The sequence below is a fragment of the Neofelis nebulosa genome, chromosome 7 (assembly GCF_028018385.1).
Source record: "Neofelis nebulosa isolate mNeoNeb1 chromosome 7, mNeoNeb1.pri, whole genome shotgun sequence".
Lineage (NCBI taxonomy): Eukaryota > Metazoa > Chordata > Mammalia > Carnivora > Felidae > Neofelis > Neofelis nebulosa.
This window is the reverse complement of record NC_080788.1, coordinates 2619715-2646004: the sequence shown is the minus strand read 5'-3', so window position 1 is coordinate 2646004 and position 26290 is coordinate 2619715. Positions and strand designations below refer to the sequence as shown.

Sequence of the window (26290 nt, the reverse complement as noted above, 5' to 3'; positions counted from 1 at the left end):
CTATCTTGCAAGTGTAGTAATTTTACAATGGCTTTTTAGCAATGGCTTTCTAAGCATTTTGCAGAAAGGAACGAGAAAAGAAATAGTCTGTATTTAGGCCACTGTTAGTCACAGCCCCCCACCAAATATATATATATATATATATATATATATATATATATATATATATCTGCACAGGAACCATTAGAATAAGCTGCTGGGAGGTTGAGGGACAGCTGGGAACACAGTCTGCTGAGCCCCCAGGAATTCCAGGGAGTGGCTGTGTCACAGCTGGGTCCAGGCCCGCCCTCAGCCCCCCACTGTCCCTCCCATGTGCCTCCATATTTTCATGGAGACACTGAGCCCAGAGCATGGCCATCGTCCAGACGGAGAGACCCATCCTGGGATGAAATCCATTCACGCGGGGCAACTCCCGGCCAAAGCAATCTTTTTCCTAAAGACACCGAAGACGCAAAGGGACCCCCACATACGCGCGTGTCTGTGGGGGCACGGCGGGGAGCTCCCCGAGTCAAGCCCCCTCCTCTGGCTTTGCCTATCGGACCACACGCAGTGCTGTCTGTTCAAATACAGGCAAGGAAAAGAAGTTTCCATCCTTCTTTTCGGAGGCTCCGTGCATTCAGAAAACACAATCTCTCTCCCTAATCATTCAGTAAAATGCATGAGGCATAGAGAAGCATCGAGTAACATTTCTCAAAGTCTGTACCCTTATAGTCTGCTCCCTTTTGCACAGTTTTCACAAATGCAGTATTTAAGGCCACACCCAACGCTTATTTAATATTTTGCTCAGTATCAGGCACTTTTATAACTACAGTAATCTCGCATCGTGGCAAGAAGAAGGGTGAGTGCAGTTCATAAGATAGTTTGAGAGGGAGGCCACATTCATAGACCTTTTGTTACATTATCTTCTAATGGTTCTGTTTTACTGGGAGTTCTTGTTAATCTCGTAGTGCCTACTTTACAGGTTAAACTTCATCCCCTGGTGGGGGGGGAATGTGTAGGAAAACCCGGTGTATGCGGGGTTCAGCACTGTCCCCCAGCGCGAGGGTCTTGGAACAGAGCCCTGCAGACCAGGAGGGGACTGCCGTATGGGCAATTTTGTCAAAGCGAGAAAGCAAAGATCCTCTTGGGATTTCTATTCGTGACAAGAGGTACTAAGGCGGGTCTCTCGGGAAAGTGGAGCGGCCCGAGGCCAACTGCCAGGTGTTGGGGTGAACGTGTGTGCCCCCCGCCGCACGAGGAGGCAGACACAAAGGCCGAGCACACCCGCGTGGCAGGGGCACGTCACAGGGTCACTCCTCGCCCGCAGGGGTGACCGGCCGTGTCCGCGAGCCGGGCGGCCGGGCTCCCGGCCCCTCCGGGGTGTCTCCGGTTCCTTAAGCATCGCGGGGACACCCCAAGCGTCCGAAGTGGCACAGCCCACCGCCTCCCCTGTGTTGCAGGATGGGGGCCTTCTTCTCCCCGTGCCTCCCGGCGTTCAACGTGCTCAAGCTGATCGGGCTCATGTACCTGAGGAGCTGGGCCGTGCTCACCTGCAACGTGCCCCACCAGCAGGTGTTCCGGGCCTCCAGGTGAGTGGGAACCGCGGCCGCTGCACACGGAGGGCTCATCGGGCCTCCCACCCCCGGGGCCACGTGCCGCAAGGGGTGTCCCAGGGGCCGCCTGGCCCTGGCCCGTCCGCCCTCCGGTCGCACGTCCCCTGAAGCCCCTGCCCGTGCCCCACCCTCAGATCAACTCCGATTCACTCCTCCCCAGCTCCTCACATTTGTTTTGAAATGCTTTCCTGGTCTAAGAACCATCTAGAAAAGGCACAAGGCGTAAACGTGCACGAACCGAATGCGAGTAGGGAACCAGCACCCAGATCAAGAAGCAGACCCAGAGTCATACCCGGAAGCCCCCCTTGCACTCGATTCCCCTCGTTACCGACTCCTAAGGGCGCCGCGTTTCCCGGTTTCTTGCTTTGTGTACCGTCAGCCCTGTGCTCGTGCGGTGCTTCCTAAGGAGAGCACCCCAGGGCCTTTATCCCTGCTCCTGTCGGTGGGCGCGTGGGGTGTTCCCCGCCCTGCTAGGAACAGCGCTGCCTTCGACAGTCCCCTGAGCGTCCTTTTAAACTTTTAAAAAAATGTTTCTTTGTTTTGAGAAAGAGAGAGCCAGCGAGCAGGGGAGGGTCAGAGAGAGAGGGAGAGCGAGTCTCGAGCAGGCCCCGTGCAGCAGCACAGAACCTGATGTGGGCAGAACCCACGAACCTTGAGATCATGACCTGAGCAGAAATCAAGAGTCAGACGCTTAACTGACTGAGCCACTCCTGCGCCCCCCGAGCATCTTTTGTTTTTTTAATTTTTAAAATATTTATTTATTTTTGGAAGAGAGACAGAGACAGAGTGCAAGCAGGGGAAAGGCAGAGAGAGAGAGGGAGGCACAGAGTCCGAAGCAGGCGCCAGGCTCCGAGCCGTCCGCACAGAGCCCGACGCGGGGCTCGAACCCACAGACCGCGAGATCGTGACCTGAGCCCAAGTCGGAGGCTCAATGGGCTGAGCTCCCCACCTCCCCCCACCCCACCGCCCCGGGCACCTCCTACAGGAGGAGGATTTTTCTGTCTAAAGAGCCAGGGCCTCGGTGTGGGTGTTGGTTTGGGCATACCATCGTGTCAACTGTCACAGAAGGGACTCGGCACGCGGCACGCGGTTTCTTCGCAGATCCAACAACTTCTGCGTGGCGATGCTCCTGTTCATGCTGTTTCTGTGCATGCTGCCCACTGTCTTTGCTATTGCTCGGTACAAGCCGTCTCTGAACTGCGGGCCCTTCAGGTAAGTTACTTCGGGTCTGTCTCCTCTGCCCTGAGCGACTGAGCTCTAGGGGAAGCGCCCCTGCCTTGAAGGGGATTCTCTTCCCGGCCGACGGAACAGGTCAACAGCAGAGAAGGGTCTCGAACCCACAGCCTGGGAGTCCAGGACCGGTGAGCGCCCTTTCCCTGACGGCAGGCTGCCCTCCAGAGGCATCATCTCCGTGCTCCTCTGGAAGAGATAGCGCCTATCAAAACAGTACAGCCTGCTGTGCGACAGAGGAGGTCACCTGGGCGCTCGTCCCTTCCAGAGCTCAGGAAGCCGTTATCAAACGCTAACCCACGTCCCTTATCATTCTCCGTTACTTCTCTAACTGCATCAGGGTAGCAGGGCCCAGAGCGCTCTGCCTAGCTTTCCCTTCAGGTCGGTTTCAAAACTATCGGGGACATTTACCGTCCTTAAAACGCACACGCACACACGGTGATCGCTGACTCCACCTTCAAATCTCCCATCAGTCGGACAAGTCATACAAAAGCTTAGGAATGTTGCATGTGTTACACTTTGGGGTATCTACCCTCCCTTGGCACCTGACTCCGAGGACGGGGCTCCGGCCATACGGCTGTTGCTTGACGGTCCGTAGAGTCCTCCCGCCAAAAGCAACGCCATCTGGGGTTCTGTCTTCCTCGCAGCGGACAAGAGAAGATGTACGACGTCGTGTCGGAGACCATCGAGGAGGACTTCCCCGCGTGGTTCGGCTCCGTGGTGGGGTACGTCAGCAGCCCCGTGGTCATCCTGCCGGCCACACTGCTGCTGTTGTGAGTACCACACGCGACGCACACACCCCCCTCCCCGCCAGGCTTGGGGGACTTCTGCAAGCTCTGGCCACCGAGAGAGCGCTGCTCTCCAATAACCAAATAAAAGCCACGAGTTCATTGCAAAGTCCCGCGTAGAGCCTGATGACCCAGGCGGGAGCCGCAGAGGGAGGGACGGCGGGCTTCGTTCCGCTGAGGCCGCTGCGATGGGGCCGAATGCCGCAATCGTCGTCTTGTGGGACAGACGCTGAAATGATCCCGCACCAGCCTGGCCGCGAGCGCGCCCCGGGCGGCCGGCAGCGGGAGGCGAGGGGGGCTCACGCGTGGCCTGTGTTCTTCCGTCCCAGCATGGTCATCTATTACCTTCAGAGCATCGCAAGATCCTTAAAGCTCAGCAACCAGCAGCTCAGAATGCAAATCCAAAACGTAAGCACCGCCTCGTCTCTGCCGTCGTGACTGCGTGTCCGCCGCGGGGCAGCTCTCGCCCGCAAGGGACTACCGGTGAGGTCACGTTTCCGGATTCCGAGGGCTCTTGGCCACCTCCGGGGCACAAGGCCACGCCTCCCCCAGGCTCCAGCAGAGTTCTAAGAAATCCCAGGGACAGCTCCCATTGGCCCAGGAACTAGCTGACTCCCCCCCCCACCCCCCACCGCGGCCTTGCCGATGCCCTGAGCGCGTCAGCGCCCTCTTGTGGCTGCCCCAGGGAGTCAGGGTGCAGGGCTCTTCTGTGGGCCGCCACCCACTCAGAGGAAGGAAAAAGGGCCCCTTTCCCGTTCTGTGTCAACTTGCACATCTGAGCCCACGCACTCTGTTTGGACCCAAAGACGCACCTTTTTCATGACTTTCAGGCTCCGGTGTCGTCACCCTCTCTCCCATCTGGGACTTAGCTCTCAGGACGGTCAGAAGGAGACTAACAGGTCCAGCGTGGGCACGGTGTCCCCTCTCTGCACACCGCCCCGGCCAGGACGGGGTGAGGCAAGGGAGGCACGGGCTCTCGGGCTCCCGCTGACCCTGCCCCACGCAGCCGAGAGCGGGCGGTGCCTCCCTACAATTCCACTCCTGGGTGCCTCCTCGCGCCACCCCAGTCCCAGAGCCCCACGCAAAAAACATCCGCCTTTTGCAACTTTGAAAACCATAACTCCTGGGAGTATCGGCTCAGGCAAAGAAACAGTTCCGTGAACAATCATAAGAAACGGATGGGGAGCTACAGAGGCGTTTTGGGGAAACATACACGTCCCATGTTGATCTGTATTTTCTCATCTGTGTCTCAGGTTGACCATAGTGGCAGAATCGACACCCGGTCTGTCGAACAGCTGGCCCTAAAAGTAAAACCTGCTGGGTAACACTTCAGCTCTGGGGTGTCAGCATTTATTCATTTAAGCAAGGCCCGAGTCCCTGAGTACGCTGTCCCCAAGTGATAGCAGTCGAAGGCTCTTGGCCCAAGGCGTGAGCCGTCACACGTGAATCCCCCCCTCCCCCAGAATAGTGTTCATTACTTCTTCCTGCTAAAACCAAAACAAACATGCTTATTATTTGTATTTTAGGCCAGATCTGAAGACAAGAAAAAGGTTGCCCAAATGGTAGAGGGTAAGTAGAGACGAAAATGCCTTCTGCCTCAGTTGGGGCAGGGGGGGCATTTAAAAATACAGCAGTTCGGGGCACCTGGGTGGCTGAGTCAGTTGAGCGTCCGACTTCAGCTCAGGTCGTGATCTCACGGTTTGTGGGTTCAAGCCCCGCGCTGGGCTCTGGGCTGACGGCTCAGAGCCTGGAGCCTGTTTTCCGATTCCGTGTCTCCCTCTCTCCCTGCCCCTCCCCTGCTCACACCCTGCCTCTCGCTGTCTCAAAAATAAAGAACATTAAAAAAAATGTTTGAAATACAGCCGTTTAAGGTGTGCTACCAATACAAATGCCTGATAAACTGTGGTTTTCACAATGAACTAGGCACCATAAAATAAAATAGGGCTATAAATATTGGTTTAAACTTATAATTTTTCCGTCATACCCAGGCCTGTGAATGGCACCGAAACATGTCTGAAATCAGAAGGAGGGTTTGAGTCGGGAGAGAAAAAGCAACAGAGAAATCTGGAGCAAACCCATACGGACGCCCTTGTCTTGTTAACTTTTCTGTACTTCTCGATGGCCATTTCCTCCTTGCGAGACCCCCTCCCCCCGTCGGTGCCCCAGGTGCAGCCTTCTGAGGGCACCCCTCGTCCCACTCCCGCAGGGCAATGCCAGCTGGGCCCGGCCTTCTCTCCCCAAATTCTCCAGGGGCCCCAACAAACTTGTTCCCGCCCAGGCTCCCCCTCCGGCAGAGAGCTGGTGTGGCCGGAAGGAAGGAAGGAAGGTGGGCAGGGGAACCCATCTGCCCCCGGGGACCACGAAGAGACCGCAGAGAGATCACCCCGCGGTGCTGAAACGGCACAGGCCACGTTGTCCTGCGGAAAATGAATGAGATTGAGGCCCTAAAAGGCTCCGCGGGCCGGCTCTGTGTCTGCTGTGCTGCAGAGCTAATTAGATCCGTCCCCCTCGTGGGGGTGTGGGGGTTTGGGGGGGGGCGCTGAGGAAGAGCCAGGAGGCCCAAGGGTTAGCCTTGCCCCTCCCCCTTTTCAGAAAGCACCCTATGTATGAAAATCCGCTACAGAAAGAGACTGAAGCTCACACGATCAAACCCCACTGAAAGTCAAGGACTACTTGCCAACGGGACATAATTTAGTTCGGGTGGTCCTTAAAACCGAGGGTCTCGGGAGCTCTCTCGGGAGGGCAGTGGCTTTGTCCGATGGCCCTCTTTCAGCTCCAGGCTACGTCTTCTTCCAGAATGCTCTGTGAACTGCTTCCAAAAGCTCATAATTGTCGTATAAGCTTTATGATATGCATTGTGTAGGTAAACGACCAGAGCCCCAAAGCTGGGCAACGACCCGCTTTGCCTCTGGGGGGCCCCACATGATGCATCTATAAAGCCTCGGGGTTCATGGGAGTCCACACTCCCTTCCGGCTCCCCGTGAGGATATGATCGGGGTTACGGAACGTTGGCTGCCCGCGGGATAGGTGTGTCCCCAGGCACACAATGGTTTGCACACCCAGCAGCTGGAGGTCCTGACGTTCCTGCAGCTAAACCAGCCCCGACGGGTCACCCCTGCCTTCTCACGTCCCACCCTCTTCCCGCAGCCCGAATCCAAGCCCAAGAAGAAAGCAGCAAGAGGCTTCCCAAGGACGGCGACCTCGGCAGCCAGCTGTCCTCAGCTCACTCGGGGACACCCCAGAGCAACGGCGCCGTGGTCAATTGGGACTCATGCAGCAGTGAGAGGGGCAGGGTAGAGGCCGCTGCCCAGCACACACCCCCGAGTCCCCAGCCAGGCCCCCGCAGCCCCAGCTCGCCTCTTCCCGGCACGTCCAAACCCAGGCCGGGGCAGGACACGAACAGGTGAGCTTATCTGCAGATCAGCTGGAAACCTGCCTCCCTGACCGTGACACCTGCCGGTGATGGCCAGGGCCGTGAAGTGCAGGTTGAAGAACCCTTAGGGATCTGAGGGCCTCAGCAGTTTCAGGAGGCCAGGCCGTCGAATTCCAGCTCTGCCAGCCGGCCACGGGGCCAGCTGGTACTGAGAAGAAATGGGGGGGACAAAGTGGGTAAAACAGGACACATTCTTCCCCCTCCGCCTTTTGCCGGATCACCTGTAAGCAAACGTTCCTACCAACCTAGGGTAGGTGTTTCTACAGCCTCAGGGGGAAAAAAAATACCTTTTATAATTGTTGGTTCTTTTATTTTTTTAAGTCCACACTGGCCATATTATTGGCAAGACCTTTTATATTTCAGTTCCGGGCTGGCCAAGTTATTGGCAAGGTCGTTCTGTGTTACCTGGGGTCCATTGTCGTTGTTTGAGCCTTCCTCACACATAAGGCAGCAGCGGATGCACTCTGGGAGTGCGCACTGACCCCAACTCACGGAGGATGTGGTTGGAATTGATCGTGACAACCGTGAAAGCAATTCAGATAAAATGCTGGGGCGAGGGGGTGGGGTTTGTTGGGGTTTGGGCTTTTTTTTCTTAAAGACAGTGACCAAGTTCACGGAGGACTTGAAATCTTGCGATAAGAGAGTGTATCTACGGGGCCTTGACAGGGAGGAGGGATCCCGTACCCTCGGGTGGGCAGGGAGTGCCTGAGCGGCCGGACAGCCCACGGCAGGGATGACACGGAGGAGCGTTCCCGACACGCGCTGGCCTAATATTAGCCCCACTGTGTGCTCCTGGACAAAACGGGGGCTCAGGGTGAGATATGTTAGCAAAGCGCCCTCTGCCCTACTCCCTCCATGGAGATGCACTGCGCGCATCATTCCAGTAGGTGTTCTAGAATTCCAGGAGCAAAGGCTTCTGTTTCTCCCGGGTCCCCAAACCATCCTGTGCGTGCATCCGCAGAGCACATGTTAACGCTCTGGGACGTGGTCAGGGAAAGGCCGAGAACATGGCCTCCCTGGCTGGCGGCGCTCGGGAGGCAGGGGCTCGGACCAGGCGCTTACCCACCTCTGTCTTGCAGGCGCCCGCGTGGTCCTTGCGTGAGCACAGGTGACCGGCGCAGGAGCAGACCCCGCTCACCTGTGATGCTGACAAAGCCCATCGAAGACGCTCACTCAGAACCTCTTTTCCAAAAAGGCTTTCAGCACATCAGCCCTCCCCTTGGCGGACCGGGCCCCTCGGCCTGGGCACCGCGTGGTCGCAGGCCCCGGGCCCCCAGCTACTACATCGTTAATGAGCGAGACTCTCACAAAAATTCCCATCCAACTTTCTGGCCAGAGAGACATTTCCGGATGGATGCCCTGGGGGACCTGGTGGAGGTGTACCCCAGGAGCACGCGACAAGCTGTGTCCCGGGGCCCCCGGCAGGGTGGCTCCCCGCAGCTGAGTGAGGAAGACGAGGACGCCCCGCGGAGGCAGCTGATGGAAGGTTCTTTCCACCCACACGCCCCGGCGGGCCTCCGAGGGGCTCCTCACTTCCGTGTTGGCGAAAGGTCAGAGAGGCAGACCCCGGCCCCCAAGCACCAGGGAAGGGTGCCCCACGGGTCCTGGAGTGACGGCTTGGAGACTCAACTCGACAGGCCGGTGTACGTGCACAAGAAACCACGCTCCCGGGGCTCCCAGTACCCACAGCACCCCCCGAACCTCAGGGACAGGCCGGAGTTTGAGCCACCCCTGATGGAACTGGACTCCGTGTCAGCAGCGTCCAGCAGCGACCAGCGGGACAGCAGCTGTGAGCGATACTTCTGGGTCCCCCACGGCAAGGGCAGGTTCCCAAGGCCTGCGCTCCAGCTCGGCAGGAGAAAGGCCACATCCAGGCAGGAGCTGATCGCGGATCTGAATGACCTGGTTTGTTCTAACGTCTAGAGACTTCGTCCTGTTGGTTCGGAGCCCAGTTGGAGTGCCGGTCTGCTGGTCTGACGGCGAATGGTCCCCCCCCCCCCACTTCTGGAAGGAGACTCGAACACACAGCCCCTGGTTTCTCCAGCAACCGCCTGCGCTGGGCTGCGTCCACGGGTCTCTTTGTGGCCAGCACGTCCGGAGCATCAGGCTGTCGTTTCAAAAGCTTCCATCCCCTCCCTCCATTCAGGGTGGCCACAGGTCACGGGCAAGCCAGACAGCTCAGCCTGACGGCAGAACCCCTTGTGAGATGTCTGTGTTGTCCTTACTCACGCGTGTGCACCGTTTGAACCGTGACGCCCGTCACGTCTGTCTCGGCACATGGAGCTCCCTGCAGGCTCCCTGATAACACCCAGGCACGAGGCGCCTGCCCTCCAAGACTTCACGGCGCTTAATTAGTTCATATGAACCGTCAGTCTAGGAATGGTGGGAGTGAGTACGGTGTGAGAACTTCTGCTGCTGTTTACTGGGCTGCGTGAACGTCCGTATTAACGAGGACGCAAGGATAGGAAGTAACGGGATCCCCGGGGTTTAGTGGTTCCTCTAACTGGGAAGGATGGGAATCAAGCCGGCTTCAGGCTCAGCTGGACCTGGGTGTCGAACGTCTTCAGGATCCCCTGTCTTTTAACCTCCCAGCTCTCCCTGTGTGTCGACCTCATTTTCTCCCACTGGCGACAGGCTTCCTCCAGGTTGTAGGTGGAAGAGGAAGTCACGGAGGCAGAAAACGCCAGGTGGAGACCAGCCAGCCGATGGGCCCGGGGGAAGGAAGGGAGGTGTCCGTCCCGTCACGTGATCTGCACCTGTGGTGGCTGACGCCCCATTCGCGGGCACTGCGCAGGGCTCTGTAGCAGTGTGGGTTCAGTCGGCCGTGGCCAACCGGAGGCCACCCCCTCGTCCTATCTCCATGACCCCTCTCGCCACTCCAGATTATGTCTTTCAACTTTTCCGTCGCCTCCACCAGCCTGTGGAACGAAGTGGTGTTTGTTCATTTCTGGGCCCTCCCCCCGCCCCCAGAACCGACACGGGGCAGGGCTTGTCCTCCTCTTCCGTTGCTGTGTGACACTTGGTGGCTTAAAGCAGCACACAGCTTTCATCCTACGGTGTCTGTGGGCCGAGCACAGATGCAGCTGGGTGCTCCGTCCAAGGTCCCCGCCAGGCTGTCCACCAGGCATCTCATCGCGGCTGGGGGCCCTTTCGGAGCAGCTCGCGTGACTGTTGGCAGAATTCATCTGCTGGAGGCTGTGGCCGGCCCTCCGCTCCCAGAGGCCGGACACACGTCCCTGCTGCGTGGCCCTCTGCGCAACGCGGCCGTCTGTCTCACCAAGCAGCGAGAGGATACCCCGTCGGCTCTGAATCTCCTCCAGGGAAGTCCCAGACACTCTTGTCAAAGAGCCCATCTGATCGGGTCAGGCCCCCCCAGAGGGATCTCCCTTCTCATCACGTCAACGTTAACCGGTCAGAGACCTCCATTACATCTCCAGAACCGTCTTTACCGTGGAACAGCACCTGACGGTGGGAGTGAGAGCTCATCATATTCGCGAGTGCCGGAAACGTGCAGCAGGGAGCAGGCGACACAGTTGACCTGGGAGCCCGCAGTCAGTGTAAGATACAGATGAATACAAAGCCCCCACCCCCGCTGGATCAACGACTGCTACAATTTTACTTGATTTCCATCGATCACCGTGTTATCAGTCGTGAGAAAAAATTATAGATACAACCAGAGTGCGTTGTAATCCCTACGCAGAGGTCCACACCCCTCTCGCCCTGCCAAGAATTTCGTATACGTCCATAGTTGTTTACAGCTACGTATGGTGTGTGTGTGTGTGTGTGTGTGTGTGTAAATATGTGTGTAGAAACATCCGTAAACATACGCAAGCATGTTTTGCTTAAGCAAATACTATCGTATTGCCTGTATCACTTTACATCTTTATGTGTTCGAGGCCTATCGATAAAATATAAAGATCAAGTTCCCTTGTAACTGCTGCCGAGTATTTCACCGTAGGAATAAACTCAGTACCGTTCCATTTCCTGTCGATGGGCGTTGAAGTCATCCCCGCGTCAGCTAAAGATCATGCGGCAATCAACATCTTCTACACGGTCTCGGCTGCCCCCCGTGCTGATGCTGAGCGACGGGGGTGCTGGTTCTCCCGAAGGGCAGGTCCCTGGTGCACAGGGCAGGTGTGTGTTCACTTTCACCGGCTGCTCCTCTGTGAATCCCCGTGCGCCCCGACCTTCACAGCCCCCTCTGCGGATGATGAGGGCCATTTTACTCACCGCGTCACCAGAACTTGGTATCGTCACCACGAGGCAATTTTTGCCACCTGCCGGAAAAAAAAAAAAAAATTCAGGTTAATTAAAAAAAAAAATTTTTTTTTTAGTGGTTACATATTTTTTTTAATTTTATTTTTTTTTAATTTAAAAAAAATTTTTTTTTAACGTTTATTTACTTTTGAGACAGAGAGAGACAGAGGATGAACAGGGGAGGGTCAGAGAGAGAGAGGGAGACACAGAGTCTGAAACAGGCTCCAGGCTCTGAGCCGTCAGCACAGAGCCCGACTCGGGGCTCGAACTCACAGACCGCGAGATCGTGACCTGAGCCAAAGTCGGACGCTTAACCGACTGAGCCACCCAGGCGCCCCAGTGGTTACATATTTTTGAGAGAGAGAGGACAAGCGGGGAGGGGCGGGGAGAGAGAGGGAGACACCGAATCCGAAGCAGGCTCCAGGCTCCGAGCCGTCCGCACAGAACCCGACGCGAGGGGTCAGACTCACAAACAGCGAGATCGTGACCTGAGCGGAAGTCGAATGCTTAACCGACCGAGCCGCCCGGGAGCCCCAAATTCCAAGTTATTTGAATTAATCCGCATGTCTCTGGTCGTTAGCCTCTTTCCCTGTGTTGACTGGTTGCTCGCGTTTTCTCATCTGCGAACGGACAGCCTGTCCGCCTTTTGCTCGGTCTTCTGTTGTCAGTGGCCACCAGCTCTGGCCCTTACCTGAGCCGCAGCCAGCAGAAAGCCCCAGTCCACGCTACCAAAACACCTTCTCGTAACTGACCCTTCACAGCACGGCTTGGGCTTTCGGGGACGGTCCCTGCGGGCCGTGGGGGGCAGGGGGCGATTCACATCCACCCTCCAGTAAAACTATCACTGAGGACATGGTCCACACCGTTATTAAAAATCTCTCCTAACCATGTCTATGCAACAAACTCCTCTCAGGTCTCAGAGATCGGGACAACGGTATCCACTAAATCGAGGTGCGTGAATTCCTCTTGATGGGAACAGTCTGGCAAATGCCTTAGGCCCCTAAAGGCGCCTCCCTCGGTCACTGCTCCTGTCTCCAAATTCGCGAAGGCCAGAGTATTTAGAGAGCAGTTTCTGTGCATCTCGAAAAGACTGACTTCTGTAGGCTCGGGTGGCCCTCCTGTTTTCCGGCGACTCCGTGGACGTGTGTGCGTGTTTTCCCTCTTCAGGATTGCCTCGGTTTGGATTTTGCTCTTTGCCCGTTTCGTGGTAAACACTGCGTTTCCTCACAGGAAGCCGGAGGCGGTAAAGCTTGTTAAGTAAACAGAGCCTGGGCGTGTGCCACAGCTCTGCCCCTTACTAGCTACGGGGCCATGGACACCCTGGGGGATTCTCAGTTTCTCAACCTGTGCAATGGGATGATAGTCAGCATCTCCTAATGCCGTGAGGGCTCAAAGGCACCACGCAGAGCAGGTGCTCGGGACAGTGGCAAGTAGGACCCGCCGAAAACAACCAGCTGCGGCTAAGAACAAGCATATGCGTGCTTACAGGTAAAAACTCGCCTGTGGAGACAGCACCTGCCGGAATGAACGTCGGAAATGCACACCCGATCCCTCGCCATCGTCCAAGGAGAACGCAAATACCCCATTCAGGAGCTCTTAGGGCTGGAGGGTGTGCACACAGGGGCCCACCCCTCCGCGGTCTGGAGCTGGGGTGGGGTGGAGGCCGCCGGGCTCCCCCCACCCCCCCACCCCACCCTCCCGCCATCTACACTGATTTAATATTCGACTAGGATTCCAGCGCGATCTGCTCTCACAGCTGGGTTACTCAGAGGCCTGAGGACGTGGTGGGAGGGGCTCTGATCAGTGGGGACGGCAGGGTGGCTCCATCCTCCTTCCCATCAGCTCTGAACGTCAGCCCCAGGCCCTGTGAGCGGCTAGTCCTGTGGGCCGACCCCCGCCCCTGCCCGGCCCCCACAACCTCCACAGGTCTCCGGGCTCCTTGTTTTCTGGGAGCAAACATTAAACACTCTTACAGTGCTAACGCTTTTTTTTTTAAAAAAAAAAACATGTTCCATTTATATAAGAATAAGTCTCTTAAGTGTTTGATGTCTACTTTAAAGTCACCTTCCAGGCGCCTGGGTGGCTCAGTCGGCTAAGCATCTGACTTCGGCTCAGGTCGTGATCTCATGGTTCGTGGGTTCCAGCCCCGCGTTGGGCTCTGGGCTGGCAGCTTGGAGCCTGGAGCCCGCTTCTGATTCTGTCTCCCTCTCTCTCTGCCCTCCCCCACTCATGCTGTCTCAAAAATAAAGTAACATTAAAGGAAATTAAAAAAAAAAAAAAAGAATCTGTAACCTTATGGGGCACCTTGGTGGCTCCTTTGGTTGAGCGTCTGACTCTTGATTTTGACTCAGGTCACGATCTCACAGCTCGTGGGTTTCAGCCCTGCATCAGGCTCTGTGCTGATGGCTCAGAGCCTGGAACCTGCTTCGGATTCTGTGTCTCCTCCTCTCTCTGCCCCTCCCCCACTCATGCTCTGTTTCTCAAAAGTAAATAAACACTAAAAAAAAAAAGAAAAAAGAAAAGAAAATCACTTTCTACAGAAAGACTGACTTTCCCTGAGCTATGCTTTCACTGTGTTTTATCCCCAAACAAAAAATCTCTGACAGGTCCCAGCTGACGAGGTCTTGAGCTGCAGCTTTACAGAAAGCCTACACTGAATTTGTCAAGGAGGCTTTTATTAATTTAAAAAGTCTTACATGTTAGGAATTAGAATCATTACACACAGTGTATGAGGATACAAAATAAAAAGAGTAACGGCCTTTGGCATCACTCCCTCCTGCTCACAGTTTGTATCTTGCTAGAAGCCAATCTTCTAAACGCATCGATGTATAAACATACACAAACACCTCTAGTTTTTTTTCTCACTCAAGACACATATATGTTACATATGAACATTCATGGTACGCCAGCCACCATTCCGATTGCCAACCCATCCGCTAAAACCTTCGGCTTGGGGCGCCTGGGTGATGCAGTCGGTTAAGCGTCCGACTTCAGCCAGGTCACGATCTCGCGGTCCGTGAGTTCGAGCCCCGCGTCAGGCTCTGGGCTGATGGCTCAGAGCCTGGAGCCTGCTTCCGATTCTGTGTCTCCCTCTCTCTCTGCCCCTCCCCCGTTCATGCTCTGTCTCTCTCTGTCCCAAAAATAAATTAAAAACGTTGAAAAAAAAAATTAAAAAAAACAAAAAAACAAAAAACCTTCGGCTCATATGTCAACCCCAGGAGTTAGCGCTATGATTTTTCTCACTTTCCGAATGAGGACGCTAAAGTCTATAAGGGTCAGTGACTTGCCAGGGTCACAGCTAGTTGGCGATGCTGGGATCTGAATCCAGGCAATCAGAGCTGCGCACTGACTCTCCTACCTACAATACCCTTGTCTTTTAATATATATTTTCGGGAAAAAAAAATATATATATACATATATATTCCCTGTCAGTGCACATTGCACATATAAAACATTCATAGGGGAGAGTTAAGAATTTAAATAATACTAAGCCAATTCTTAAACTGAGTTTTTTTTTAATATACGAAATTTATTGTCAAATTGGTTTCCATACAACACCCAGTGCTCCTCCCAAAAGACGCCCTCTTCAATACCCATCACCCACCCTCCGCTCCCTCCCACCCCCCATCAGCCCTCATAAACTGAGTTTTCAACACCATTTTTTTCCTTCATAGAGAATAAATTGCTCTTGGCTAGAACAGCCGACTTCCCATCAACCGTTTCCAGCCTGCTGCCTGTGCTCCAAAGAATATTTCCTGTCCCAGCCGGGCTCCCCTTCCTCTGTGTCTCACTGTTTTAATGGCTACCTAATAGTCCACTGAATGAATACCCTGTACTTTCTTTACTCCGCCAACAAACAGATTTCTTTCCGGTTGCATGATCAATCTTTGGCTTTGTGCAGGAGTTTCTAGGTCAAAGCACAAGTAAACTCACATTTTGATAGGCTGTTCTCCTCCCAGAAGGTTACATAAATTTAGACTCCTGCCCGCAGCGTATTAAAACATACACCCTCCTACCCGGAATTAACAGACCTCTTTATCTGCCCGGCTGATAGGTGTGAAAGTGGACGCTTGTTTTAATGTTTTAGTGACGGATTCCCTATGAGGGAGGTCCTGCAACTTTTCACTGCCTTCTTAGCCCTGTCAATTTTTCTGCAGAGTATCTGTTCCCATCTGATGCATTCGTTTTGTCTGTTCGGTTATTTGCATATATCCTAATAATTCCTAAGAGCACTTTGTACATGACAAAAACTTACTTTTAGATAAACAGTGCTCCAATTTTTCCTTCAGATATTTTTGTGGCATTTTTGATGTGCTTAATTTTTTTAAAACATCTTTTTTCCCTATCTTTAAAAATTATTTTAGGGGCGCCTGGGTGGCTCAGTCGGTTGAGCATCCGACTTCAGCTCGGGTCACGATCTCGCGGTCCGTGAGTTCGAGTCCCCCGTCAGGCTCTGGGCTGATGGCTCCGAGCCTGGAGCCTGCTTCGGATTCTGTGTCTTCCTCTCTCTCTGCCCCTCCCCCATTCATGCTCTGTCTCTCTCTGTCTCAAAAATAAATAAATGTTAAAAAAAAATTTAATAAAAAATTATTTTATTTTTACAGACAGAGCGAGAGAGTGGGGGAGAGGGGCAGAGGGGCAGAGGGGCAGAGGGAGAGACAGACTCTTAAGCAGGCTGCATGCTCTGCGCAGAGCCCAAAGCGGGGCTGGATCCCAAGCCCTGGGATCATGACCAGAGCCAAAATCCAGAGTCCCGAGGTCAACCGACTGAACCATCCAAGCGCCCCTGTGCTTAATTCTTTTTAATGTGGTTACCTCATTGGTCTTTCCTTTGCTGCCTCCTAGGAATACCCATGTGTGACTTCACTTGGCACGGAGACATTGATTAGTGTCTCGCTTCATCTTGGAACAAACTGAGGCTCAGAGAGGTTAAGTGACTTGCCCCAAATCACACAGCCACTACGGGGTGAAGCCGGGGTCGGGCACTGGGGAATCCCTAAGTCCCCAAGTCCCCGTCCAGGGCTTCCTTACAGCCCGGCAGCCCATCACAATCTCCGAAAAGGATTTTCAAGTCGTCTTTTGGTTTACAACCATTTTTCACACCTTTACAAGAAACAACAGGCACAGGGACACACGCACACACAGACCTCAGTGCTGACCTCTTCACACATTTGGTTGGTTCCAGAAGAGGAGAGACCGAGGCTGCCCTTGCCATTCGCACCAGGGGGATGTGGCCCCACTCGCTCCCCAAGACCGAGGCCACCTGGATGCGCAGAAGCCTGTACCTCTTACCCGGAGCCCCACTCTGCCCCAGAGGCCCCCGCATCCCACGCCTCCTGGGCCCCTCCAGTTAGGTCGTTCAGCCCTCCGACCCCAAGTGCCCAGAACTGAGGGCACCACGGTCCCCAGGGGCTCAGGCCTCAGGGGCGGCCGCCGTTCTGCAGCCCCCACGTCACTGGCACAGACCTCCAGCCTCCCCCGTCTGGGCACCGGCGGCGGAGCCCTCTCCTCCCCGGCCCAACCGTCTCCCCTCCGCGGCTGCGGCCCCTACCCCGCGTCCCCGCGCACCGCCCCCCCCCCCCCGCGCCCCCGCAGCAGCCACCCCAGAAGCTCATCTCCGACGCGAACTGCACGGTCGCCCGGCCCGGCTGCAGGCCTGCGGGCGCTCCGAGCACCGGTGCGCGCTTCCGGCCCGCCTGGGCCTCCGCGGGGCCGCCCCGAGCTCGGGGTGCAAGGCGGCTCCCGGGACCCGGCGGGCGGGAGGCGGACCCGGCAGGTCTGCGCCGTGATCCCCGGACCCGCCCAGCCGGGTCTGGCGCTCGCGGGCCCTGCCAGTCTCCGGCCGCCGGTCTGCCTGCCTGGGCCAATCCCGAGCGCGGGGCGGGGCCCGTCTGCCGGTCTGGGCCAATCCCGAGCGCGGGGCGGGGCCCGTCTGCCGGTCTGGGCCAATCCCGAGCGCGGGGCGGGGCCCGTCTGCCGGTCTGGGCCAATCCCGATCGCGGGGCGGGGCCCGTCTGCCGACCTGGGCCAATCCCGAGCGCGAGGCGGGGCCGAGGCCCAGGTTCCGCCCGGGCCCGCGAGCTGCGGCCTCCCGGACCCGGCGCCCGCCGCCGCTCAGCCGGGCCGCGACCCCGCAGCCACGCGCGGCCCTTGGCGCTATGGACCCGGCGCTGGCCGCGCAGATGGGCGAGGCGGTGGCGGAGAAGATGCTCCAGTACCGGCGAGACAAGTCAGGATGGAAAATTTGCCGGGAAGCCGTGAGTGAGGAGCTGGGCAGGAAGGGGTCGTGGGGCCTTTGCTCCCTGGGGCCAGGGTCTCCTCCGTAGACCCCAGGCTCCTCCTCTTCCCGCTCCTTTCTGCATTCCAATACCTTGGAGCTGGATTAGGAGGAGATTCCCTTGAGGGTTGTTTCCTTAAAAAAAAAAAAAAAAAAAAATCCTAGGCCTATTGTGCGCACTGTGACCCCGGGAGATAAGACCCCTTTCCTTGTGTGACTTGTCCAAGGCCACCTTGCTAGCACACGGTGGTTTGGAGTCGAGCCAAAACACCAGGTTCCAAAGCCTGCACCTCTCTCTGTGTTCCCGGGAGGGCGGCACGGGAATAGTTTTTGCCTGCGCAGCTCATGACTTTTAACGAGCAGACTGACATTGCTGGAGGAAACAAAATGCGTGGTGATTTGGAGAGGCTGGAAAACCGCCCTGAGCCCCTGGAATCCAGTTAAGAGCCCTTGCTCCATCACGTTGAGCTTGGTCCAGGACCCCCGCCCTGGCACACGAGTGGGGTCACGCACCTTGGAGAATCCCACCTCTCGAGGCTCCAGACTTCCAGACCAGGGGAAGGGGCCAGGTGATCTCCCAGAGCCCTTCTAGCTCTAAATTCTGCGATTCTGTGCCTTTTGACAGAATGGAGTCTCGGTTTCCTGGAGGCCATCTATGGAGTTTCCAGGGAACCTGTAAGTGCCTTGTCCAAGTTCATCAGAAGTGCCACACCGCTCTGGATGTCTCTGTGGGTTTGCTTCCTAAAATAATTCCAGTCTCCCCTAGCACCCTGGAATCAGCTGGCCAGTTGTCGTCCAGAAAACCTTCCTGTTTTTATCTCAACCATTTCCAGCAAACTGTCTCTTGCGAAAGCTCACTGTCCATTCCTGCAGGCCTGAGGGGAGGCGGGCTGGTAAACCTCAGCCCCCAATCCGCGAGGCTGTCTCAAAGAGCGGTGACAGATGTGGCACCGAGTCCTTGTGTACGATCCCAGGATAAAAAGCGTTTGGTTGATGCCTGGCATCACCTTCCTCCTTGTGCTCCAGGTACCGGGGAGAAGGCATCGTGAATGGGACGCCAGAGAAGGTGTGGGGCTGCGTTAAGCCACTTGCTGGGACCCTGAGAGACCAGTGGGATGAGAATGTGAGCAGCTTTGAAATTATCGAAAGCCTCACGGATGTAAGTCTTTGCGAGCGCTCTTACCCTGGCAGTCACCTCCCTCTGGAGCTGGTCAGCGGCAGCTCTTGGCAAGGGGAGGACCCTGCAAACCCCTGGTACCCAGCAAACACAGGCTGCCCGCTGGCCAGGTCCAGGTAGGAGATGGCGTGGCTGGCGAGGCGGAGGAGCCCTGAGCAGAGTGCAGAAAACACAGCAGCTGACGAAAAGGGGGGTGTGAATGTGGGCCCTGCAGCTGCCGGGCCAGTGCCTGGACTTGACCTTGACCTCCCAGCCCTGGTTTGAAATATCGCCCTCTGATGGGGCCGTGATCATGAATCCAGAGTCCTGGCCCCAGCGTCGGGGTTCTCTGCCAGCTGCGGGGCTATGCCAGGTGGCGGCTCTGGATTACAGTTTCTCCATTGGTAAGACGTGCGTCGTCTAAGCTACCCCGCCCAGTAGAACTTTCCACCATAATGGAATTGTGCTGTAACCACGCCTACTACAGTAGCCACTAGCCCCGGTTGGCCACAGAGCCCTTGAAACGTGTCAAGAAAGTGAAGGAAATGAATTGAGGATGTGAATTGCTAATTTTATTTGTTTGTCGTTACTCTCGATGTCAGTTTAAACAGCCACATGGAGATACCAGCCACCATAGGGACACATTTCTAGATGGTTGTGTCTTCAGAACATTAAGCCTCAGGAGCTTGTAAGCAGGAAGAACCCACCTCATTCTGATTACGGAAGTTAAGGAAACAAAACAAAGTCGTAGACAAAACTAATAAGCCAGTTGCCTTGGGGGGAAATGTTGCCACCCGATTTGATTTTGCCATCTGTGGACGTGACCGCCTCTCGGCTGTTTACACAGACGACGCTGTGAAACCTTCAAGACATAGTGCTGTGTGTTGGTCAGTCGGTAGGACCCAGGTGTTCTCTGCCTCGGCCAAAAGTCACATTGCAGTCCCTTGTCATAGTGTATGTCCCCGTTTCCTGAGGGGTGGGGCACACACCCCTGGGATACAAAAGACGTCAGGCCAGAGCTGAAATGGAATCCCACATGGTGAGATCGCCCCATCTCAGTTTACTCTCTGACAGTCTGAAGAGGGGGGTCTCGGGGACTAATGTGACTTTGACCCCGTTTGACATCTGCTAGTCCCCTTAGAATTACAGTCCAACAATCCTTTGCCTGTATATTTTGCGGTGGCCTTTATGCCAAGTGATATTTCCACCCCCCGCCCCCCATCTTGGGATAGTTAAATAGTTTCATTTTCTCTTTTTAAAATTTTTTTTTAATGTTTATTTATTTTTGAGAGAGACAGACAGAACGCGAGTGGGGGAGGGGCAGAGAGAGAGGGAGACACAGAATCCGAAGCAGGCCCCGGGCTCCGAGCTGTTAGCACAGAGCCCGATGCGGGGCTCGAACCCGCGAACCACGAGATCATGACCTGAGCCGAAGTCGGACGCTCAACCGACCGAGCCACCCAGGCACCCCTAAATAGCTTCATTTTAAAATAAATTTACCCAGGGTGCCTGGGGGGCCCAGTTGGTTAAGCATTGGCTCAGGTCATGATCTCACAGTCTGTGAGTTTGAGCCCCATGTTGGGCTCTGTGCGGACAGCTCAGAGCCTGGGGCCTGCTTCGGATTCTGTGTCTCCCGCTCTCTCTGCCCCTCCCCTGCTTCAAAAATAAATGAACGTTAAAAAAAATTAAAAAGTACATTAAAATTTTTTCAAATCTGGACTGAGGATAGGATTAAAATTTAGTAAAATAACATGATTAGATTACCAATGTTGATGAAGGACTATAAGCTATAAAAGTAAACTATTTTACATCTCTCATGAGAGGAACAGGGGGTCTTTTCTCCTTGAATTAATTCACGTGTCCGTGAAAAGATAAGACTTTCCACTTAGAAAGTTAGAGGGGACACCTCTCTGGCTCAGTCGATGGCACGTGTTGAGTCTTGATCTTGGGGTTGCAGGTTCAAGCCCCACGTTGGGTGTAGAGATTACTTAACAATAAAATCTTCAAAAAAAAAACAAACAAACAAGGAAGAAAGAGCCTTTAGTGGACAATAGCTATAAAAGAGGGGAACACACGGGCTGCTGGTGAGCTCAGCGGGGGAAGCGGCTGACCACGGCACCTGACCTCTCCGTGAAGCAGTGACAATGGGGGGAAGGAGCCCTCCCCTGCAGGGCGGTGTGTATCAGCCAGATTGTGACGAATCTCTGAGTTGATAGATAGATGATGGATGGACAGACGGGTGGATGAGACACAGGGCCACGCCGCAAGCTTGTGGCATTGAGGACACGCGCTGACACCTTCAGGATCTCTTACCCGTGTCCTCTTTACCTCCGTCCCCAAACACCCTCCTTCAGGAACGAGGCATCCTGCGGCAGGAATCGGGAGTAGAAGCCAGCCGTGTTGTTACTAAGAACAAATCGCTTCTGCTGGTCCTGCTGCACAGTATGAGGACTCAGACAAGGCCGGACTGCCTTATTTCTAACAGAAGCTTTGGCCTTTAGAAACAATATGCTTTAAAAAAAAAAAAAAGAATCTGCTCAAGAGAGGGGAGGGCAGGACATTCTCACTCCTGCGTGCCCTCCTTTGCTGTTGGAATCAGCATCCTGACGTATCCCTTTGGCGCCCTGGGGGACTCGGGCGCGAGTGACAGGATTCCAGACAGGTCGGGCGTGCTGTGCCCGTGTCTCCAGTGGGGAGGGAGGGCCTGAGTCGAGGTGAGCCCGTTCTCGGGCAGGTGGTTTTAGGAAGCACACGGGGGAGGCCGGGTCATCTGGAAAAGGATTCCCGGTTCCCCCCAGGGATTGCCTGCCTGGCTGCAGACTCAAACCCTGGGGACAGAGGTGGCTGAGAAAACACCTGCCAATCGTGCTGTCCCTCGCCCCCAGGCGGCCCGCCCCGTCCTCCACCTGTTCTCCTTTGTGAGCCTGAGAGGGCGGGGCCCCGCTGCACCAGGGGAAAGTGGACTAGAGCCCGGGTGGGTTTAGGGTGACCTTGGCTTACAGGGTGGGAGAGAGGACTGGTGGGGTGCTCTGGGACGGGGTGGGGTTCCTGGGGCACGTCCTCCAGGGCCGGGACGTGGGGAAGCAGAAAGCTGCCTGGCTCAGCCTCTCAGGGTCAGGCAGGTGCAGGGTTAGCCAAAAACCAGCACCCCTCCTGCCTCTCAGGCGGTTCACACCTCCCCGCCTGAGCTTAGCGGTGAGCTGCTTCACCTCTCCCAGCCCCCGTGTCCTCACCTGTCAAATGGGTTCATGACACCCAGTTCTCAGAGCTCAGTGGCGGGGGGAGGTGCCCGAGAGCTTTGCCCAGCCAGGCTCTCCCTGGACGCACAGTCAGTGGCAACTCTGGGGACCCTGAGACTTAAGCTCAGAGTGGCCCTGATCTAGAGCCTGCAGTCCACGGTCAGCGCTGCCCCCTCACCAGTTTCCCAGACCCCGGGGTGTGGGGTGGGAGCAGGGAGACCTCCGGCCAGCTGCTGGACTCCCCTTGGCTTTGACAGACGCTGTGTATCAGCAGAACCGCCACCCCCTCGGCCGCCATGAAGCTCATTTCCCCCAGAGATTTCGTGGACTTGGTGTTGGTCAAGAAGTACGAGGATGGGACTCTCAGCTCCAACGGTGAGTGCCGCCGGCCGCCCCGGGATCACGTCCTGCGTCCCTTGTGCACGGGCCTCTGCTCGTCAGCTTGGGTAGGATCGTGTGCCACGGAGGGCCGAGGGGGAGGGCCCACATGCTAGTAATTTCATATATATGTATGTTTTCCTTTAATAAATGTTTATTCAAGAGAGAGAGACAGAGTGCAAGCAGGGGAGGGGCAGAGAGAGGGGGAGACACAGAATCCGAAGCAGCTCCAGGCTCTGAGCCATCGGCACAGGGCCCGACGCGGGGCTGGAACCCACGAACCGCGAGATCATGACCTGAGCCGAAGGCGGACGCTTAACCGGCTGAGCCCCCCCAGGCGCCCCGTAATTTTACGTCTAAGTCTCAGATGTGGCCAGCGCCCCGCTGGCCGCCAAGGCTCATCGTCCACGCCCAACACGTGTCGCCTGGTTTGACTGCACGGAGCCTCCGTGTGCAACGAGTCGCTGGGCCCGTGGGGGCGCGTCCCCGAGGGGCTGTGGGCCGTCCCCTCCTTCCCAGTGGGGAACAGAGTCCTGCCACAGCGTATTTCACCCGGGGAACCCGCAGCCCCTGCTGTTCCTCCGGATCCCGGCAGGGGGGGGGGGGGGGGCGCGTGGCGGGCTTGAGGGGGGTGCCTCTCCTACCGCCGTGCCTCGGCCCGTGCAGTGTTCTTTTCTCTAAGAAGCTGGCAGGCTTGGGGAGGCCGTGCACATGTGTGGACGCCCATGAGCATGTGCGCACGTGTGTGTGTGTGGGTGTGAGGGACACGGGTGGGGGGAGATGCTCAGGGGCAGGTCCCGGGGCGCCCATGCTGACTCCTCGGGCCCCAGATGGTGGGGTCTGTGGGCAGGAGGGGCCACGGTGCCCCGACTGTCTGAGGTCGCAGCTCACTGACCACTTTGTGCTGTCTTCCAGCTGTCAACGTGGAACATCCGTCATGCCCCCCAAGGCCGGGGTACGTGAGAGGATTCAACCACCCTTGTGGTTGCTTCTGCGAACCTCTGCCCGGGTGAGATTAATCTCCTGCATGGAATAACGTGCCCAGACCCACGCGTAGCTTAATTGTGGACCTTTCGTTCATGGGGCACGTTAATTATGATTTGCAGTCATAAAAATGCCTTATGGCTCTGTAGGCTTTGACATTACTCGTCAGTGATGCAATGTCCCAAAGCACCGGGCCCAGGGGAAGGGACCGTGGGAGGCCTTGTTCTTGCTGTTCAATGTGGACTGCTCCCTCCCACCCCATAAGACAGGCTGGGCAAACGTCATGGTCCCATTTAGCAGATGAGGAAACTGAGGCCGGAGGAGGTCATGTTATCTATGCCGGGTGAAAGGTTTCAGAGGCCGGCGGTGCAGAGTTGGAGGACCCAGGGTGGCTGAGTGGCTGGCCATCCCCACCCCGTGTCCCACACAGGGCTTGGGTCCCCCCAACACGGAAGAGGCTGGCAGTGCTAGGGGCTGACGGGCGGTTCTGAGAGCACGCGTGAGCCAGCCCTGACCCTGCACTCAGGGGCGGTTCTGTCCCATTTTCTCATAGCTCGGGGCAGGTTTTTACTAGAACTTTCTGGGTAAGTAATAACTGGAGGTCAGTTGACAGTGAAAGAAATTGCACCCGAGACTGTGACCCAGAGTAACGCTTCCGTCGGGGACGGGCGGCGGGACTGGGGGGGGGGGGGGGGGGGCGCCTTCAACCACACAGTCCTCGAAGGGCCTTGCAACAGGGTTTTGCTAAAACTCCTTTCGGGAGTTTGAAAATCGCTTAGTCACACACCCCGCGACACACAGCTGCATGCGGTTTTGGTCCCCCGCATGCACAGGTGCCCTGACCGAGACCATGAACTTCTGCCTTGTTTTCTTGTCCTTGTTTTCTTTTTTTTTTAACGTTTATTTATTTTTGAGACAGAGAGACAGAGCATGAACAGGGGAGGGGCAGAGAGAGAGGGAGACACAGAATCGGAAGCAGGCTCCCGGCTCTGAGCCGTCAGCCCAGAGCCCGATGCGGGGCTCGAACTCACGGACCGTGAGATCGTGACCTGAGCTGAAGTTGGAGGCTTAACCGACTGAGCCACCCAGGCGCCCCCTCTTGTCCTTGTTTTCTTGTCCGTAGCCTCTGGGGGCTGCCTCTTCCCACCCGGCCTGGCGTGTGTTTACCTCCCTCCATGCCCCCCCCCCCCCCACCGCCCAAGAGGTGTCTCCTTTACCTGCTCATGTTTCCAGGCAAAGAGTTCATGCAGAGGGATGCTAGGGCTCAGGCGAACCCCGGGAGAAGGAGCAGACAGAGGAGGGGGGTGCCACCCGGGCTCAGCGGGCGGGGGGGGCGGAGGATGTGAAGCTTTGAGACGGAGGGAGTCGTGGCCCCAGACTGGATGGTCCGCGCAGACCGGAAAAGCCACAGCCCAGAGCAGCACGTGCTGGCCGACATTGCTTGTCTGCTCAGCCCGTCTGTCTCCGGGCCTCACTTCCCTTTCTGTACATCTGGGAGGAGGGCAGGGTTCTAAAGGGTCTCCTCCTCCAGGCCCTTGACCTACATGACGTTGGAGCAAGTCTGATGGGCAGGCGCAGAGCTGCATGGGGTTCCTGAGGACGAATCTCCACGTCCCGGCTGTTTCTCCGCGGTGGGGGGGGCGGGCCCTCCTCGCCGGCCCTGCTGTGTGGCCCCAGTGCCCTGCCACGGACACGTGACGTGACTCTGATCTGGTTTCTCCAGGGAGCCCGACCAGACCCACCTGGTCACATTCTTCCAGACTGACCTCAGCGGGTACCTCCCACGGAGTGTGGTGGACTCCTTCTTCCCCCGCAGCATGGCTGGCTTCTACGCCAACCTGGAGAAAGCCGTGAAGAAATTCTACAGCTGACGTGCTCGCCCGCTGGCCCAGAACTTGCGTCGCTCGTCACAGAGCTCCAGGTGCTGGGGTACCGCTTTTCCCTCTGTGGAAGCCGCTTGGGGACCGCTCGTCTCCCAAGAGGCCGGCCAGAGAGGCCCCCCTGTCCCGCTCCTTCTCCTCCCACTCGGGGCCCCCTTGGGGGACCCGCCCCGGTGCCCTGTCTGCCGGCTGTCTGCACACCTCCTCCAGCCGGCACACCCAGCCCTCCAGCCGCCGCCGCCCACAGGGTGATACTCCGCGGTCCAAATTTCCGTGCCAGTCACTGTCTGAGACTTCCTGTCCCTGTTGGTCAGAGGGAACCCCTGTTGATACCGGAAACCAGGCTCTCCTGCCTCTTCAGCGTCCGGGACTCTGTCCGACCTGTTGCCGCAGACCTGACATCTGTTTTCCTGATGACACCGCACCAGGGTCTCCCCTTTAAAAAGATGTCCCTGAAAAAAAAGCTTAGAAAATACTGCTTTAACAGATGAGATGAGCGTTAAGGAAAAATTCGTCCAATATTTCGTTTGTTGTATCTTCCATTTGAACGGGTTGTTTTGTCTCTTTCCCCTGAGTTAACTTCTCTTACCCTCCGTGCTAGAGGCCCGGGTCGGGCCGTGCCGGGGTCAGCAGGAAGGCTGGGAGAGCAGGTCCCCTCCAGCAGCGCCGGCCAGAGTGCCCGCACGGGCCTGCACGGGCCCTGCCCACCGCGGTGGGCCGTCGGACCCGGGGAGCCCGGCCTTGCCACCTGGGAGGGGCCTCAGCAGCCCCACGAGGTCCCTTGCCTCTCCCCGGTCAGGACCACACAGTCGTGTGGAGTTCTCCGGCACCCCCTCCCCTGCGGTCCCCCGCCTTGCTGGTGCGGAAGATCCCTGCGTGTCTGACCGGAGTCCCCTTGTGTGGCAGCTGGAAGTGCCTGCAGGAAGTTTCCAGAGTCCTGTGCATCGTGTCCTCACATCTGCCTGGCCCGCCCGTCTCCTGAATGTGCCGAAGCCCGAGCAGCCTTTAAAACGGGAGGCTCCGTGTCCGGGGCTGAGAAAGCCCCCTTCTCCCTGGGTGGTGATGCGACCACAGAT

At 56.6% G+C, this 26290-nt stretch overlaps 2 protein-coding genes across 3 annotated transcripts in view; both read left to right on the top strand.

Moving 5' to 3' along the window:
- The window catches only part of TMC3 (transmembrane channel like 3), a 39967-nt gene extending 30895 nt beyond the window's left edge, over positions 1–9072 (top strand). Inside the window, exons 16-22 of the mRNA XM_058736395.1 lie at positions 1440–1568; positions 2694–2804; positions 3470–3595; positions 3940–4018; positions 5137–5179; positions 6758–7013; positions 8123–9072. Coding sequence (XP_058592378.1) covers positions 1440–1568; positions 2694–2804; positions 3470–3595; positions 3940–4018; positions 5137–5179; positions 6758–7013; positions 8123–8966 — 1588 coding nt within the window. The 3' untranslated portion in view covers positions 8967–9072. The remainder of the gene's footprint in view (positions 1–1439; positions 1569–2693; positions 2805–3469; positions 3596–3939; positions 4019–5136; positions 5180–6757; positions 7014–8122) is intronic.
- Positions 9073–17346: 8274 nt separating this feature from the next.
- On the top strand, positions 17347–25735 carry STARD5 (StAR related lipid transfer domain containing 5). 2 transcript variants are annotated; one of them, XM_058736393.1, is made up of 6 exons: positions 17347–17557; positions 18203–18252; positions 18604–18736; positions 22247–22347; positions 23266–23359; positions 25058–25735. In XM_058736393.1, the coding sequence occupies exons 1-6, from the start codon at positions 17459–17461 to the stop codon at positions 25097–25099; spliced, it is 519 nt and encodes a 172-aa protein (XP_058592376.1). In that variant the 5' UTR covers positions 17347–17458; the 3' UTR covers positions 25100–25735. The 2 variants fall into 2 exon arrangements, with proteins under 2 accessions (XP_058592376.1, XP_058592374.1); XM_058736391.1 differs by having other exon boundaries at positions 17352–17557; positions 22230–22347.
- The last annotated feature ends 555 nt before the right edge of the window (positions 25736–26290 follow it).

Excerpts from the sequence above, each read along its gene's own strand:
- STARD5 (XM_058736391.1), top strand. The coding sequence starts at position 17,459 with ATGGACCCGGCGCTGGCCGCGCAGATGGGCGAGGCGGTGGCGGAGAAG. Across the intron at positions 18,253-18,603 it reads ATGGAGTTTCCAGGGAACCT|GTACCGGGGAGAAGGCATCG; the intron begins GTAAGTGCCTTG and ends CTTGTGCTCCAG. Across the intron at positions 23,360-25,057 it reads TTCTGCGAACCTCTGCCCGG|GGAGCCCGACCAGACCCACC; the intron begins GTGAGATTAATC and ends TGGTTTCTCCAG.